This window comes from Hemicordylus capensis, chromosome 9 (assembly GCF_027244095.1).
Source record: "Hemicordylus capensis ecotype Gifberg chromosome 9, rHemCap1.1.pri, whole genome shotgun sequence".
Taxonomy (NCBI): domain Eukaryota; kingdom Metazoa; phylum Chordata; class Lepidosauria; order Squamata; family Cordylidae; genus Hemicordylus; species Hemicordylus capensis.
In genome coordinates, this window is record NC_069665.1 from 3,504,734 (window position 1) to 3,522,650 (window position 17,917).

The 17,917-nt window shown below is 51.1% G+C and overlaps 1 protein-coding gene across 5 annotated transcripts in view; it reads right to left on the reverse strand.

Annotated features, from left to right (window-relative positions):
• Positions 1-355: 355 nt before the first annotated feature.
• Positions 356-17,917, reverse strand: part of WDR59 (WD repeat domain 59) — a 56,094-nt gene continuing 38,532 nt past the window's right edge. For 3 of the 5 annotated variants that reach the window (XM_053271113.1, XM_053271112.1, XM_053271114.1), the window contains 8 exons: positions 8,724-8,857; positions 7,747-7,828; positions 6,724-6,836; positions 5,237-5,375; positions 5,068-5,140; positions 3,637-3,760; positions 2,421-2,563; positions 356-1,705 (listed from right to left, as the gene is read on the reverse strand). In XM_053271113.1, coding sequence (XP_053127088.1) covers positions 1,470-1,705; positions 2,421-2,563; positions 3,637-3,760; positions 5,068-5,140; positions 5,237-5,375; positions 6,724-6,836; positions 7,747-7,828; positions 8,724-8,857 — 1,044 coding nt within the window. In that variant the 3' untranslated portion in view covers positions 356-1,469. Of the gene's footprint in view, positions 1,706-1,855; positions 2,023-2,420; positions 2,564-3,636; positions 3,761-5,067; positions 5,141-5,236; positions 5,376-6,723; positions 6,837-7,746; positions 7,829-8,723; positions 8,858-11,348; positions 11,465-17,917 lie in introns of those variants that run through there. The other 2 variants (XM_053271115.1, XR_008311269.1) reach the window with 2 other exon arrangements.

Here is a 17,917-nt window from a genome sequence, read left to right on the forward strand (position 1 = left end):
CCTGCCTGCAACCTTGGAGAAGCCGCTGCCAGTCAGAGCAGGCAATACTGAGTTGGATGAACCAATGATCTGACTCAGCAGCTACCTTTGTTCCTAAAATCATTTCTGTGGGGATGAGGCCATAGCTCAGAGAAAGAGCATCTGCTTCATGTGCCAAAGGTTCTCTGTTCCATCCCTGGAAGCATCTCCAAGTAGTGTAGACAAAACTAGACGATTAGGCCCATGAACCAAGGGTCTGGCTCAGCATAAGGCAGCCTCCTAAGTAAGAACTGCCCCCCAGAACAGAAACACAAGCACTCAGTGGCAGAGAGCAGCACGATTCACAAAGGCACTTGACCAAGGGGGCAGGGCAAAATTGGCTTTAAAAATGATCTTTATTGATGGTGAAATATGCACGATACACTTCCTGGCCCTCAAGGCTTCCAGGCCAATGTGGGCGGCCCTTTCAGTGGGCTTGGCAGGCAAGCAGGCTGCATCCCGGTGCTGGAGGGCCAAGTCCAAACGGGAGACCGCTCAGCAGAGCAGCCCTTTTGTACCCACAAGGGATTCGGAGACTTGCTGGCAGGAAAGGAGACTTTTCACCCCTCCCGTCCTCGGGGCTGGAATGCATTTTGGCACCAAAAATTACAGAAAAGGCAAGTCCCAAGATGACTGCTGCAAACCCCGTCCCAGGAAGCGGCTCCCAGACCCCCTTCCCTTTTCGAAGGAAACTCAAGACACCCGCCAAATCCAGCCTGGCAATGAAGGCCGACCCCTCGATACTGCCGCCTCCTCTCCCTCCATGTGAAAGAGGGCCAAACCACTCCAGCACACCCACCTCCTGAAACCGGGCCACCTACAAATCCCGGGTGAAGAAGAGGCAGGAAAACCACCACCCAGAAGAAAGCGGCGCACTCTCTCCCATGTGCTCCAACCCATTCCGACACCCTGGCCCCTGCTCTCCCAAGGCACACACCCCAGCCCAAATCCAGCCAACCCAGCCTTTAGGACTGGCACCTTTCCCCGTGCAGGGAGCTCTCTGTTAACGTGGGGCCTTCCTTTTAGTGGAAGACAGAGGTTCGAGGCCAAGGAACGGCAGACGTTTGGGGGGAAAGAAACCTCACACCCACCAACACAACCCGTCTGAGTTCCCAGGTGCTTCAGATGTCTTGTAAGCATCCACCGGGCCCTCCAGAGCTGGTTGCTTCGCGCTTCCAACAGGCTGTGAAGTCCGTCATCCTCCCGCTGCTCAAGAACTCTTTCCCCATCCCGAGGGAGGAGGCTAATCTTTTGCGTATGACCGGCTGTCTCTTCCGTTGCACTTTAAGCAGACCCTGCTGGGACAGGAGCCAACTCTCCGCACCTTCTGCCAGGGAGCACAGAAGGCCCAAGCAGCCAAGCCGCCGGGTCACCCTTCTGGGAAGAGAGCCGGAAGAACTCCTTGCTTTTTCAACCGCGGCGCAAATTCAGGTTCCAAGGCTGCTTTTCAGTCAGAAGGTGCTCTCCAGCAAGCAGTGGCAGCCGCAGCCAGTGGGGCAGACCTCCTGAGTGCGGAACCACTCCATCATGTGGCTGGTGTGCCCCCCGTGCCCACAGGTCAGGCAGAAGTTGGAGGAGCCTCGTACGGCCACGTGGCAGATGGCACACTGGAACGCAAAGCCCTTGCAGATGGCGCACTGGATGCCACGCACCTCACTGCGGCAGTGGCTGCAGTAGACCCCGAACTCTGCCAGGAGAGAAAGGAGGAGAGGGGGTTACCGGCAGCAGGGCGTGGGATGGGGCCATGCCACACAGCACAAGGAAGGAGCGGTAAAAACCCCGGGAAAGACGGATTTCTTAGCAAGGTCGGTTTCTTACTTACAGAGAGGAGAGCTGGTCTTCTGGCAGCAAGCATGAACTGATCCCTTTGCTAAACAGGGTTGGCCTTGGTTTGCATTTGGATAGGAAACTAGATGTGAGCACGGTAAGGTGTTGCCCTTAGAGGACGAGGCTGTGCAGAAGGTCCCAGGTTCCATCCCTGATAGGGCTGGGAAAGACTCCTGCCTGAAATCATAGCGAGCCAGTCAGTGGTCAGTGTAGTCAAGACTGAGCTAGATGGGCCAAGGGTCTGACTCTACACTGGCTGGCAGCGGCTCTCCAAGGTTCCAGGCAGGAGTCTCTCCCAGCCCTACCTGAAGATGCAGCCAGGGAGGGAACATGGCATCTTCTAGTGAGCTACAGCCCCATCCCTTATGGAGAATAGCTTAAGGCGCTCACATCTAGTCTCCCATCCAAATGAAAACCAAGGCACCACTTGCTTAGCAAAGGTGGCAATTCATGCTTGTTACCACAAGACCAGCTCTCCTCCCTGCAACTCTTGCAAAAAGGGAAAGCACCCTTGCAAAACAAGGGAATCATACACAAGTGCCCAAGAGGCAACCCCAGATTCAGATTTCACTCACCAATCCCTTTGTGAGGATCAGGAGGGCAGGAGACAAACTTTAGAACTTCAGCCCGTTTCTCTCGCAGACCCCAGCGGTAAAGGATTTCTCCGTAGCATTTCTTAAAGTCATCAAATTGCTGTGTATTGGCCGGGTCCAGAAGCCTAGAGAAAGAACCCAGAATCTTCACCCCCAAATGAAGTGAACCTTAACTAACCACCTTCACTCACATTTATTCCCACCTCTCCCTGCTGTTCAAATGTGGACTGTAAGCTCCTTGGGGGCAGTGACCAGTCTTTGTTTTGCCTACTCGGCTAGTTGTTATGGTCTTGACCTTGGTTTTAGGCAGGGGTATACACGGCCCACGTGCTGCTCTGCCAACTGGTTCAGAGTGGTTCACAATTGAAGACCAGTTCACAAAAGACCGGTTTGACCGCGAACTGGTCCATGCACACCCTTAGTTTTAGGTGCTCTTCCTTTGTGCTGTTTTTATTCTGGCTATTCATTCTGCAATATTTCACAAGTTTTAGATGGTCTTAGAGGGTCTCAGTTGCTTTATTAGGTTTTTAAAGTATTAATTTTAAACAAAGAAAAAAAGGAGAAAGAGGAGGAAAAACTGTCATTCTAGACGTCAGGCTAGGATGAAGGGGTGGGAGTAGGGGAGCAGGTCATAAAAATGGTCTTGAAAAAGACTAGGGTAAGGTGTTGGGGAAGACCTTGGTGCCAAGTGGGAGAACATTTCTGGATCTGATAATCCCTGTTAATAATCGGATCTGTCCCCGTGGTCAAGGTGTAGAATCGGTGGCTCATGTTCTGCTATATTGCTTATTTTACAAGGATATTCGTTCTGAACTGATTTCTCCTTTTTTACTGAATATCCCGGGTAGAACAGAGGATGGGTATGTTTCTTTTCTATTAGCAGATTGTAGTGAACGCATAACACCGAATGTGGCTAAATTTTGTGCAGCAGCAAGTAAGATTAGATCCAAATTGTTTGAGTAAATGGTATTAGAATGAATTGGTTAAATAATATTTTCTTGTATATGTGAAATGAGCTGTATTGTGTTGTTTCTGTTATGGGTCACTGACCGTAATAAACATTCATTCATTCTGTGCAGAAGAGGACTCCTGCTAGTCCAACAATATCCGGGGATCGGTGGCTGGGAACCCCTGCGTTAGCAGGATGATGCCTCTGCCCCTTCTGGATCCCCGGCAATGACCCTGGGATCTGCAGTACCTCTTGTTCCTGTCGTGCTGGTCCTTTTCCCGGTCCCGGTGGTCGGCATATGCCAGATTCCCAAAGCGGAAGTCATCAGGTGAAGACTCACCCCAGGCAGATGTGTGGTCCATCTCTTTGCCAGCTGCAAAGGTCAAAGCGTGGTTAGCAGAACTCTGACGGGGTGGCGGCTCAATGCTGGTAGAGAACAGCCCTCGTGCTTCCATGCAGAGGGAAGGGCCGCACCCAGGTGGCAAGCAGGCCCACCAGATGGATTGTTTTATGCACCACCCACTGACGTGCTGAAGGAGGAGGAGCTCAAAGAACGCAGAAACCAGCAGGTCAGGGCTCATTGGGAGAGACATCCCTTGTGCTAGGCCCTGTCTTTGCAAGTTTTGCCCCCAGGGGTCAAACCACTATAGGTTTGGCTAGTTAGGGATTAACTCGCTCCTGTCACAGCTTCATTTTATCCCTGGTCTATCCCCCTACTGCAGCGTGGTGTCGTGGTTAGAGTGTTGGACTAGGACCTATGTTCCCTCTAAGGCGTGCACATGTGCTCACACTCTAACATTTTCTTATGTCTGCTCAGTTAATTTTAGATTCCGCTCAGGCTGACTCAGGAAGGCCCCACACTGAATGCACGTGGTGCGTGCACACTGCCGTGATACTGCCACCCAGAACAAAACTCATTCTGCACACAGATGAAAAAAAATTAGAGAGAATACTGACTAGGACTGGGGAGACCTGAGTTCAAATCCTTGTTCAGCCATGAGACTCACTGGGCAACTCTGGGCCAGTCACTTATCTCGCAGCCCAATCTACCTTACAGGGTTGTTGTGGAGATAAATCATGCACACTGCTCTGGGCTCTTTGGAGGAAGGAAGAGGGGGATAGTCATGTAAATAAACAAATAAATAAATAAATAGTTTCTTTACTCTGATCAGTTTCCATCAAAAATGTCATTGTCTAATAAGGTATGCTGGTCAAAAGCTGAGCTTGTTTGATCTGGTAAAGTACTTGGCAATACACCTCAGTTCTGTTTGCAAGCTGAGTTGCTTACCAAGGAGCTTCCCTTGCAAGAAAGCAAACTGATCCAGCAAGCTCAGCCCCAGGGCTTTGCTAAACCTTTGAACCTGGTTGTGAGATGAAAGCTCTTCACAAGGGTTCTGTTCTTTTGCCCCTTCATTAAGGTGGCTTGCTAAATCTGCTCTGGGGTCTGCCTGCTGGACAGCCTGTATCTAAAGTTTTGCAAGTAGTTCCCTTGCAGAGGAAGCCCGGTTTTTCACGTGCAAAGCAAGCAGAATGGCTCAGCCTTCAAGCAAACATCTTGGAATATTATCTGAATAAAGAAGGACAAGGGTGGGATCTTCCAGACAAATGGAAGACGTCTCCGTCTCCTCCTCCTCCTGCTGCTGCTGCTGGGGATCTCAAAGCGGAGAGTGGTCTGCCTACCGATATTCCAGCTGCTGGCACTGAGTCCAGGGTCCGACATGCTGGAGCAGGAGCCAGAGGAGGTGAAGCTGGGCTGGTGTGGGAGAAACAAGAGGAAATCACGTCACAGGCAGAACCGACACGGACTGGGCTTCTGGAAGGAAGAGGAGGGAGAACAGTCTGCCCGTACATATCGGCTGTGGCTGGAGAGGCGCTGGGGGAAGAGCCCTGTGGGAATCGGGGCTCCCTGCGGCCTGGACTGGGCCTCAAAAACGCTGCACAGCATGGCCAGGGTCTGCACATCATGGAGCTGGCAGTAATGGGCCACCCTGGAAGAGAAGAGAAGATCAGGCTGACCAACAGCAGCACCCCCAGCAGGCCAAGGCCTGGGCTGTGCCCCAAGACCCAGAGCAGAGAAGGGCACACAACAGTTCAATGGGAGGAGAGCTGGTCTTGTGGAGCAAGCGTGCATGAATGGTAGCCTTTGCTAAGCAGGGTCCACCCTGGTTTGCATTTGGATGGGAGACTCCATGTGAGCACTGTAAGGTGCGAGGAGAGCTGGCCTTGTGGTAGCACGCATGACGTGTCCCCTTAGCTAAGCAGGGTCCGCCCTGGTTGCATATGAATGGGAGACTAGAAGTGTGAGCACTGGAAGATATTCCCCTCAAGGGATGGAGCCGCTCTGGGAAGAGCTGAAGGTTCCCAGTTCCTTCCCTGCAGCATCTCGGAGCTAGGGCTGAGAGAGATTGCTGCCTGCAACCTTGGAGAAGACGCTGCCAGTCTGTGAAGACAATACTGAGCTAGACAGACCAAGGGTCTGACTCAGTCTATGGCAGCTTCCTATGTTCCTAAGGTATTCCCCTAAGGGAAAGGGGCCCAGTGTTCCTTCTAAGGTGTGCATATATGCATGCGCTCACTAGTTTTTTAAAATATCTGCTCAGTTAATTTTACATCCCGTTCACGAACCAATTTGCTCGCTTTGAGTCCCCAATTCTGTTTCACTCTGGCCACAGCGGGAGGCGATGCAGAGCTTGGGAGCAGAAGTCCTGCTCGCCAATCTCTCCTGCAACTTGGGATTTGCAAGGTCCCGCCCTGCCCCCCTCAAGCTCCTCTTTGCAGCCATGACACTTGCTTTGAACACAAACACAGAAAAGCAACAAACGAGAGATTTCCAGAGTGCTAGATTTTTGACACATACACATACACACACACACACACACACACACACACACACACACACACACACCCCCCCAAACCAGATCCCTCGCTTGCATGATGCTTCTGCAGTGAAACAAAACACACCAAGCTTGGCTTGGGAAAGATCTGCACAAGGAAGAAGAGTTTTTAAAGGAGCATTTAAAAATGTTTCCGCTTTGCTTTGAGTTGCATTTTATTGCCGTTTCTGTTTTTGTGTTTAATGTGTTGTTGTTGTTGTTTTAATGGCATGTTTTATTCTTTTTGTTTCGTGTTCGATTGTTTTATTTTGGGAGCCGCCCAGAGAACAACTGTTATGATAAAAATGAATGTGCTGTGCGGCTTGTGTGTTTTATGCTCCCCACATTTATGAGCCAATTAAACTGCCTACTACCAAGTCAGACCATCTAGCCCAGGATCGTTTACTCTGACCGCCACCAGCAGCCGCTCTCCTTATAGCCCTTTCTTGTTCCAGACACCTACAGAGACTCCAGAAGCTGCCGACCAAACGGATGCTGAGCCCAGGGGGTCTCCAAGTCCGGATCAGAATTTGGGCCGAGGCAGAGATCCGTTGCGACTGTGGCCAGGGACCAGACCTGGAAGAGGAGGAGGAGGAGCAAATGTCATGACAGATACTGCCGGGGCAGCAAACACGATTCTGCACCCCCGGCTCAACTTGCACAGCAGGGCCTCCTCCAAGGAGCCTGGGGCAGCAGTTCAAGTCAGCTACAACTCCATCATGACTAGGGACCCGTGCTCCCTCAAACAGGGATTCCCAGATATTGTTGACTACAACTCCCATCACCCCCAATTTGCCTGGAGAATCCCTGTTAGAGGGGACACTGCTGTGGAGAACGGGATGGGACTTGTAGACCAACCACATCTGGGGGCCAAGGCTAGGAACCCCAGGTACAGTATGTGTACAACCCCTGCTAACTGGGCCAAGAGGCACCTTCTTAACATTGGGATTCTCTTTATTTCGCAGGGGGAGAACAACTGGCCCTCTCCACCCCCAGCACAGGACCTCCAGTGACTGTTGCTGGTGTCTGTCTTGTGTTTCTTTTTAGATTGTGAGCCCTTTGGGGAAACTGATCCACATTCATTCATACATACATACATATATGTATATATACCCACACTCACACACGTATATATACGTATATATGTATACACACACATATATATATTCACACATATAAGTATATATATGTACACACATACCCACCCCACTTTGGGAACTTTTAGCAATAGCACTTAGCACTTACATTTATATACCGCTCTATAGCTGGAAGCTCTCTAAGCGGTTTACAATGATTTAGCATATTGCCCCCCAACATTCTGGGTACTCATTTTACCGACCTCGGAAGGATGGAAGGCTGAGTCAACTTTCAACTTTTTGTTGAAAAGCGGTATATAAATATTTGTTGCTGTTCTATAGATAATAAAATAATACCACCTCCACCCAAATTTGCCCCTCCCGAGCCTTGCGTGGACCCGACACAATACCTGCAAGAGATCCCTGCGTCCCACAGTCACCGCTGAGGCTGCGTTCTTCTGGCAGGTTTCCTGAATATTTGCCACGTTCAGTCTGAAAGGGAAGAAGAGCAGCGGCTGTATAAAGGGGTAAGGGTCAAGCCCATTCTTTTCTGCAAAGCCACTGGCCACCATTAGAAAAGGGACAGCCCCTTGCTCAACTCATCTCTGCAGAGTGTACAGGCAAAATGATGCACCGTGGGAGAAGCAGGCTTGTTGCTGCAAATGGCATTTCTAAGTCCAGTTCTTCCCTCTCTCCCTTTGTAACGTGTAGCATCTTCTACCCTCAGTTGTAACCTCCAGATTGTGCATTTCTGTACAGTAGCAGCCAATGTCACAGAGCAGGGACAGAGAACTGCATGTCACAACGTCACAACACTGGCACGAAGTAACACACAAAGTGGGGGTCCTCATACATATGGAACTCTACAAATGGATTCCATTTAGGTGGCATCCCTGTGTTGCTCATAAAGTTCTTCATTCAAAGGACATCAATATTTTGCAATACGTGCACACGGTAAAAAGACAAGGTTTAAAAAACACTCTGTGCCAGCGCAGAGGAGAAGAACCTTTGGAGAGAAAAATGACAAATGCGGAAAATTCTGCATATTTCTGGACTGTCAATGGACTCTCATAGGAAGCTGGCTTCTACTGAGCCAGGCCCTCGGTCCATCTAGCTCAGGACTGTCGACACTGACTGGCAGTACCTCTCTGAGATTCCAGGCAGGAGTCTCTCCCAGCCCTACCGGGAGATGCTGCCAGGGAGGGAACCTGGAGCCAACTGCATGCAAAGCAGATGCTCTAACCACTGAGCTACGGCCCCATCCCCTGGACTGCAACATGGACTATCCATTTATTTACATGTTAACCCTCCCGCCCACAGAATTACTAACCAATCTAGAAGTTCGTTAAGGCCTTGGGGGTCCCAGCCATTTGGCTTGTGTACTCACATGTACATCTCCCCCAGTGATTTGTGGACAGGGAGTAGGCAAGAGATGTCCTGGATGATGACCTTCCCAGCCGCTTTGATTGGCCGGCTGCTAGCATCTGTTCCCTCTCGTTTACTCTTCCACCTCCTGGATTTCTGGAGTAGTAGACAGAGCCATGGATTAGAGACAATGACGGGAGAGAAGGCTCATCCAGCATCTTCTCTAGGGCGGGGAGGCTCCAGGGGGAAAACAGGCTGCAGCCCTCAAAGCGAAAGGGGCAGCTAACACACTAGGAGACTCTGTCAAAAGGCAGGCAGAAAGACAGCAAGGACAGGAGGACGGTCCGGCGGCGGATTCAGCGAGGAGAGTCTAGAGAGAAACAGATGAGGCAGCAAAAGCGGCATGGCTGGTGGAAAGACCCCGACCCGTCCCTGGCTACCGGCCTGACTGTGGAAGATCTGCTGCAAGCATTACGTGGAGGGAGAGAGAGAGAGAATGAGAAGAAGAGGCTTGCAAAAAGGAGACTCCTCCAGCGCCCAAACAGTCACGGGCATGCAGGCGGGCAGGGAGCACCAGGGTGTGGTCAACTCTGCACAACAGGGCCTCCAAGATCTCTGGCGTAGCGCTGCCAGTTTGGGAGGGAAAGCAGCGCTGACTGGGAAAACAGCAAAGCGCTGTCCATTCAGCCCCCAGCGCACTCACAGCCACGGGCCCAGGAAGCTGCTTCTGCCCAGGTTCCCCGTGGGGTTCTCAGTTGGGTTTCTGGCTGCCCTCGAGGGAAGGGGTGGCGGTGCCTGCAGAGCTGGAGCAGACAGGAGGGGTGGAAGCAAGGCAGCCCCAGCTGCCATGCAGGGCACCCAACTTCCACCACATCCACAAGGGCTGGGAGCTTCTCAGGGCCTCTGCAGCTTGCGTGCATGTGAGAAGAGCACTGCTACCCAATCGGCAAGAGAACTGCACAGCTTTGGCTCTCCTGCAGACGCTGGACTGCAATGCCCACAATCCTCGGCTACTGACCACCGTGGCTGGAGGTGATGGGAGTTGTAGTTCACAAACAGCCGGAGGACCCAAGCTGAGCAGCGCTGCGCTCGAGCAAGGGTCCCCAGCCTTGCATCCCACTCCCATCAACCTTCCTGGCACTGTGGCTGGGGATGACACGAGGGGCAGGCCAAGAACACCTGGGGGCCCAAGTCTGAGCGTCCCTGCATTAAGGGGGTAAGCATGGCTTATCTGCCAAGTCCACACCCCCTCAGAGCAACCGGAGACATTCACACCCACGTCCACAACAAGAGACTTGTGCTGTCTGTATTTGCGCCCAAAGTGGGGATTTGGCCCATTTCTCCTGGAAAGAGACGCCTGCATTGTACCCACACACAGAGAGCACACACGCACACGCACACGCACACGCACACACACACACGCACACACACACACACACACACACACACCGCTGTGCAGGTGAAGCACAAGCCCCTGCCACCAACATTCATATATGCAAAGACAACCAGTACAACCCACTGGAAGTTCCTGAGCTGGGACTAATCACAAGCACCCAAAGCTGCTTGGAGAGTGGCCAAGAACGTATCGGTGTGCACTCTTTCAGGGGGTGGGCTTGCAGGAGAGGGAATGGCCAGAACGAACCATGGCTCGTGCAGCCCTGGTGAGAGAGCTGAGTGCCCCGTGGGGTGGAGAAGGGCCTCCAGGCAATGCTTGGGATGTGCACCCCAAAGGCCCAGGGCCACAGAGGGTGGGCCTGGTCTTTAGGAGACCGGAGGCAAGCTCTGGGCCCACATCCCACTGGGGCTTTCCTTTTAAACCTACATGGTTCCTTCTCCGATGCAAACTGCAGTCCCTTACATTTACTTCATTCATTCATTCATTCTACAAGTTTCTATACCGCCCAAAACTTGTGTCTCTGAGCAGTTAGAAAAACAGTTCAAATTAAAACATTTAAAAATTTAACACAATGTTAAAAACTGTAGATCTAATTCAAAACCTGGGTGAACAAATGTGTCTTAACTGTCTTTTAAAAGGTTGCCAGAGATGGGGAGGCTCTGATTTCAGCAGGGAGCACATCCCAGAGTCTTGAGCGGAGTCTTGGGACAGCCCTTAGTGGCCACCAGTCGAGCCGGTGGCAGACAGACCTCTCCAGATGACCTCAAAGGAAAGTGGGGATCATGGCAAAGAAGATGTTCTCTTAAATACTCCGGGCCTAGGCTGTTTAGGGCTTTATAGGTTATAACCAGCACCTTGTCTTTTGCCCAGAAACTTAGCCACCATTAATCAATCAATCTTCTGCATGATCCCCACCCAACATTAAGGTCATCCGGAGAGGTCCGGCTCCAGCTGCCACCAATTCGCCTGGCAGCCACTCGGGATCGGGCCTTCTTCACAGCAGCTCTCAGCCTCTGGAGCAAGCTCCTTGCAGAAATCCGAGGCTGAGCAACATTACTGGACTTCAAGAGCACCCTTAAGACCTACTTTTAAAGTCTGGCCTTCCAGAGCCTTTAAACTGTTGCATATTGTTTTAAGCTTTTTAAATTGTTTTCATTGCTTGTTAGGCCTTGGTTTCATTTACTGTAAACCGCCCAGAGCTATCAGATGGGGCAGTACAGAAATGTAACAAATAAGTAAAAACAAACATACGTTGTGGGCAGTGTTCTCTCTAATTTTGTTTCATCTGTGTGCGGATTGAGTTTTGTTCTGGGCAGCAGCATCATGTGGGGCCTTCCTGATTCAACCTCAGCAGGATCTAAAATTTACTGAGAGGACAACAACAAACTTGTGAGCGTGCGCAAGTGCGCACGCCTTAGAGGAAACACTGGCTGTGGAGACAAGAGTGGGAGATGGGCGCAGGCTGGAAATGGGGCCCTTTTTGGTGTGTGTGTTTCTGGTTTGCAGACCCTGCTGTTCGGATGAACACAGACCTGATTGCACTCTATGTAAAAGTGGGGGGGGGGGGGGGCGGACCCTGCAATCTATTTCATTTATGCAGGTTACATACATTTGGATATGTTGGCTGATTTTGAATTACTTTCTTCTGAAGCCCCACTGACCCCCCTCGGGCTTGAAAAGTTTCACAGGGCATCGCCCCAGGCTTTCAAACATATTTTTATGCCACAGGGCAGGCTTCTCAAGCATGGGCCCCCAGGTGTTGGACTACAACTCCCATCACCCCCAGGCTGGGGCTGGGGATGATGGGAGTTGAAGTCCAACATCTGGCAACACCCCCCGCTTGAGATGCCCTGCCATAAGGGCTCGAAAATTGCTTTTTTATATATAAAAAGTGAACACAGATTTTCAGCATGTTGAATCAGTGGCTCATCCAGAGTTCCCTGCTTTTCTGCACAGCACGGAAGACACAGAGCTTGTCCCCAGAGCCCATCTGAGCGTCAGGTGCCCCATGTGATTGCCTGGACTTGCAGGCTGGGATGCATTTGTGCGGAAGACAGCCAGGGTTCTGGCTAGGCTGAGGGCAGCCAAGGGACAGGCGTGCTGGATGTTCATCCCATGCAAAAAACCTCCCATAACATGCCTACCTTGGCCCACAGGGTTTCTGTGAGTTTGCACTGAAGGATGTGGGATAATGTTTTAAACAAGCAAGAAGGAACTACCGCATTTACCCGAACAGAAGGCAACTCTGGACTTAAGATGAGCCCCTTTTAAAATACAGGCTAAATATAGATTATGCTGGTATTAACCCCCAAAGGGAGAAGACTCTGAATTTAAGAGGCCCCCCCAGTTTCTAACATCAAAGAACTTGGGGGTGGGTGGGAATGTAGCCTTCGGTTCAGGTAAAGACAATATTTACACCACTCTGAGGTCCTTGGAGGAAGAGCAGGATATAAATCCAAAGAAAAATAAATGAATAGATTGGTGATGAACAAGCGGAAGCCCAGGCTGGCAGTGTTCACTTGCATGAACACAAGGCATTCCTGGCCGAAGCCACCGGACACCAGTACGACCTGAGGGTTCAGGCAACGGCCCCCACCCCCCACCCCCGCTACAGCAGCAACGAAATGCCTTTCACGATCAGCTCTGCAACATGATGGCTGAAGCACCTGTCCGGGGGGCACACAGGTGCACCCCCCCAATATGGGGGGTCTGAAGCAGAAGGATGCTAGAGGAGAAGGAAGGATGGACCACTTCACGCCCAGCCATTTCCACGGGCTTAAAGGCCTGCGCTAGAGGAGTCGCCCCCTAGCTTGGTTTGGCTGCCCTCTGAAAGTCTGGGGAACAAGAATATTCCCCAAGATAAGGAGGCAGGTGGTGTAAGGAGGAAACGGGAGGTGCCTCCTTGCCGAGTCTGCTCAGACAGATCCTTCTCGGTCACCATCATGCCTCCTCAGAGGAACATAGGAAGCTGCCTTATCTCGAGTCACACCATGGTTCCATATGACTCAGCATTGCCTCTACTGACTGGCGGCTCAGACAAGGGTCTTTTCCTACCTGGAGATGCTGTCAGCAGGGATTCAACCCGGGACCTTCTGCATGCAAAGCAGTTCTGCCACTGAGCTACAGCCCCATCCCCTTACAGCAGACAGCGCTCAAATGGCGTCCACCATCCAAATGCAGACCAAGGCAAGCCCTGCTCAGCACAGGGGACAAGCCCTGCTCGCTACCACAAGACCAGCTCTCCACCGCCATGAATGAAAAGGAGAGCAGTGCCCCAGAGTCTGGACCACTGGCTGGAGCGAATCGGGGAGAAGGAAAAGGAGACGCATATCCTATGGGAGCAAGATAGGCATGGAGATTAGGGGCGGGAGGCAGTGTCCCCGATAACAAGGAATCCCGGATGCTGTTGACTACAGCTCCCAGCATCCTCAGCTGCAATGGCCTTTGGCCGGGGATGCTGGGAGTTGTAGTCAACAGCATCCGGGATCCCGTGACAAGGAACACTGGCTGGACGGCAGAGAGGCAGCAAGACCAAGGGAGGAGAGCTGGTCTTGTGGTAGCAAGCATGACTTGTCCCCTTAGCTAAGCAGGGTCTGCCCTGGTTGCTTATGAATGGGAGACTAGAAGTGTGAGCACTGGAAGAGATTCCCTCAGGGGATGAAGCCGCTCTGGGAAGAGCAGAAGGTTCCCATTTCCCTCCCTGGCAGCATCTCCAAGATAGGACTGAGGGAGATTTCTGCCTGCAACCTTGGAGAAGCCGCTGCCAGTCTGTGAAGACAATACTGAGCTAGATAGACCAAGGGTCTGACTCAGTATATGGCAGTTTCCTATGTTCCTACCATACTGCACCAAAATCTGGACTGGAGCTGGCCGTAGCTTTCTACGGGGCTAGTTTTTAACAGCTGAGAAGGCACACCGGGAGATGAGAAGCTGGTCACCACATGGCATCCTGGCCTCGGCATACAGCCTGGGGGACAGATGCTGCAGGAGACACTGCCCTCAAGGCTCAATATGTGTGTGTGTGTGTGTGGTGGTGGGGGACTTCTACCTGGGCTGGAAGACCAGCAAGTGGAGGTTGAATGCACACCCAGCTGCTTGAGGGAAGTCAGGGAAGAAGCAAAAGCGCCGCAGAGAGACCAAGTACCCTTCTTGACCTATTACAAGCATCAGGAACACGGGGATGCCACGGGATGGAAGCAGAGGCAGGCAGCACTCAATGACCACACAAGCAGGCCACGCCTGCACCAGCACACTCATGGGAAGGGGCAGCCATGGCAGCTAATGGAGTCAGACACGGAGGCGGCCCAAGAATAAAGCCACTGGCCACTTTGGAGCAACCCTTCTGACCCTTTGTGCAAACCAGCAGGGCTTGTGGGAGCTCAAGGGCATCCCCACCAGCCTCCGACCGCCCTCTGGCCATCTGGGGACAACTTCCTGCGGCAGGATGCAAGGTACGCAGGGCCCCCAGGCCGGTTCTTGATGGGAAGGGAAGGAACAGGGGCTGGCCACCAAAACTGGGGCTACAACCGTGGGAGGCGGCGTTCATATGAATCCAGCCCAAGATCAGACTGGGAAAAATAAAAATAAAAAGACAAGAGGCCCCCCCACCCCCAAACACCTGGCCATCCCTCCTCCCCAGCTCCAGATCTATTCCTGAGATGGGAGGGATCAGTGACCTTCACTATTTTTCAAGCGGGGGTCACGATGGCAAAAATCCTGGAAGGCGAGAGCCGTTTCCCGCCGTGCTGGCCTCTGCACAGGACTGCGCTTCGCTCAGTGCTGGGAGGGCCCTTTTAAGGGAAACGGAGCCCTCCGGAGCCCCTGAAGCTTCCTGCAAGGCAGGCATGGAGTGCTGGGAAGGGCGGCTCTTCCTTGCCTTTCCTAGAGCATTTCTCCCACTCACGCCTTCCAAGACGGTGCAGAGGCTCAAGCGGGCTCCGTTTCCCTTCCATGCGCTCCCTGTTGAAAGAAGAGCCTCCCCGTCTCTGGCAACTTTTAAAATGGCACTGAAGACACATTTATTCACCCAGGCTTTTAATGAGATCTATGGTTTTAAATGATTTTAATGTTTAAATCCTTAATGTTTAAAGCCTGTTAAGATCACCTGGAGAGGTTCATCTGCGGCTGCCGGCAACTCATTTGGTGGCTACTCGGGGACGGGCCTTCTCTGTTGCTGCCCCTGGACTTGGGAACGCACTCCCTGTTGAAAGAAGAGCCTCCCCATCTCTGGCAACTTGTAAAAAGGTACTGAAGACACATTTATTCACCCAGGCGTTTAATTAGATTTATAGTTTTAAAATTTCAATACTGGGTTTGAAATGTTTTTGATGTTTTAAATGATTTTAATTGATAATTGATTTGATGTTTTAAATGATTTTAATTGCAAACTGCCCAGGGACTCAAGTTTTGGGTGGTATAGCAATATTTTAAACAAATAAACAAAAGGATTTTAATTGTTTAATCGATTTAGTTTGGATTTTAATTGTTAATTGACTTTAATTGTTTTTATTCTGTTGTAAACTGCCCTGAGCCATTTTTGGAAGGGTGGTTAATTAAACTAAGTAACTAACTAACTAAAAAGCACCCCCAGCACTGGGAAGGGTTGGCTCCAACTGGTGCTGTGGGACCGTGCAGAGTTGGACACAAGCCACACTTCGGCTTGATGGGGGTCCACCACAGACTGCTGGGCCTTGCCCTGAAGAGCCCTAGAGTAGAGCTTCAGAAAGGCACATGCAAGCCACCTTGGACACAGTCAGACAGGAGAGGACTTGCCGAAAGAGGACCGGGCAGCCAGAGACATGGGGCATAAAGAGATCCAGCTGCTGTCAACGCGTTCGCATTTGGGCTGGCTTTGTACACTCCCCTACAAGGCATGAGGAGTTCTCTGGGCATGGCCTCTTTGTTTAGGACTCCGAAGACGGACATCTACCTCCAAGAGCATCTGCATGGACAAAGACTGCAGAGGTACCCAGGATCAAGGAGGCCAGGAAAGCAAGAGCAAAGTCAGGGTTCTCCACCTTGGGTCCCCAGATGTTGCTGGACTACAACTCCCATCACACCCAGCCACAAAACTGTTGGTGGTTGGAAAGAAAGCAAGTGTTGGCTGCTTCAATGGCCTCTTCTAATGACTGCATTCTGTGTGGGGAAAGCGGAGCTGAAGCACCATGAGATGCCTGGAATCTTTCCGAGGAGTCCTATCTAGTCCAGCGTCCTGTTTCCCACAGTGCCTCACCAGATACCACTGAGAAGCCCACCGGCAAGAGCTGAGGGAATGCCCTCTCTCCTGCTGTGGCTCCCCTTCAACTGGCATTGAGAGGCATCTTGTCTCTGAGGCGGGAGGTGGCCTATAGCCACCGGACTAGTAGCCATTGATAGACCTAACCTCTTTGAACTTAGAGGTTCAAGCCCCTTTTAAAGCCATCCAAACTAGTGGCCATCACAACATCTCGTGGTAGAGAATCCCACAGATTAATTACAAGTCTGTACTAAAGGCGGCTCACAATTATAAAACAGAACATCATCATACATAGAACCAATATTTGACTGTTGAAGAGGACAGTGGTTTGGAGTTCCATGAGAGCGAGGGAACATCCATTAAGAGTTTGCTGGAAGAAAACATGCCCGATGCAAGGCAGACCGTGACCAGCTAGACATAGGTCCATGGGGAGGCTGCTCCATAATCTGGGGGCCACAGCTGAGAAGGCACTCTCTCTCATGCCCTCCAGACTGGAAGGGGACACACAGGAGAGCCTCCAAAGAGGAGCAGAGTTTCCAGGTAGCCTCGTATGTGAGGAGCCAAGAATGATCTCAAAGGGTTCTGGGGTGTCTGGTCTTTAGCTGCCGATTTCATTAGTAGTTTTATTTCAGGTTTACAGCTTCCGGACCGCTGCTGCTATGCTTTTAATTGTTAATGTTTTACATATTCTATCTTGAAACTATCTGTAGTTTCAAGGTTGTTCTATAGTCATGCTGGGGATCCCGTGATCCAAAAGGCGGGGTGCATACACATTTAATTGATTTATTATTAAATTAATGAAATTGAAACAAAATTATCCAACCTGGATAATTTGGGCAAATTAAAGAAGTTCACATTTTGCAAGCAGGCAAATGCACTTCCCAGAGCGGCTCCATCCCCTAAGGGGAATATCTTCCAGTGCGCACACATGGAGTCTCCCATCCAAATGCAAACCAGGGTAGAACCTGCTTAGCAAAGGGGTCAATTTACGCTTACTCGCACAAGACCAGTTCTCCTCCCCAAGTATATGTTGAGGTATTGCAGTTAAGCAGATGTCTATACATCTCGTTAGCTGGTTAAAAGCCAAAGCACTTAAATTAGCTAAGGCTGCAATCCTATCCACCAGGGATTCTCAAAGCAGGGTCCCCAGATGTTGATGGACCATTGCAGCTGGAGATAATGGGAACTGAACATCTGGGAACCCTAGTTTGAGGACAGGGTCATGTGTGGTCACAGGGTCATGTGTGGATTGGCAGCAGGTTGAAGGATGGGGAACAGAGGGTAGGGATCAATGGACAGTTCTCTAAATGGAGGAAAGTAAGAAGTGAGGTCCTCCAGGGATCAGGACTAGGACTAGGACTTTTTTACTTGTTCATTAATGATCTAGAAGTTGAGGTAAGCAGCAAGGTGGCCAAATTTGCAGTTGAGACAAAACTATTTAGGATCGTGAAATCCAAAACAGATTGTGAGGAACTCCAAAAGGATCTCTCCAAATTGGGGTGGGGGGGTGGGCAACAAAATGGCAGATGCAGTTAAATGTTAGCAAGAGTAAAGAGATGCATATTGGGGCAAAAGACCCAGCTAC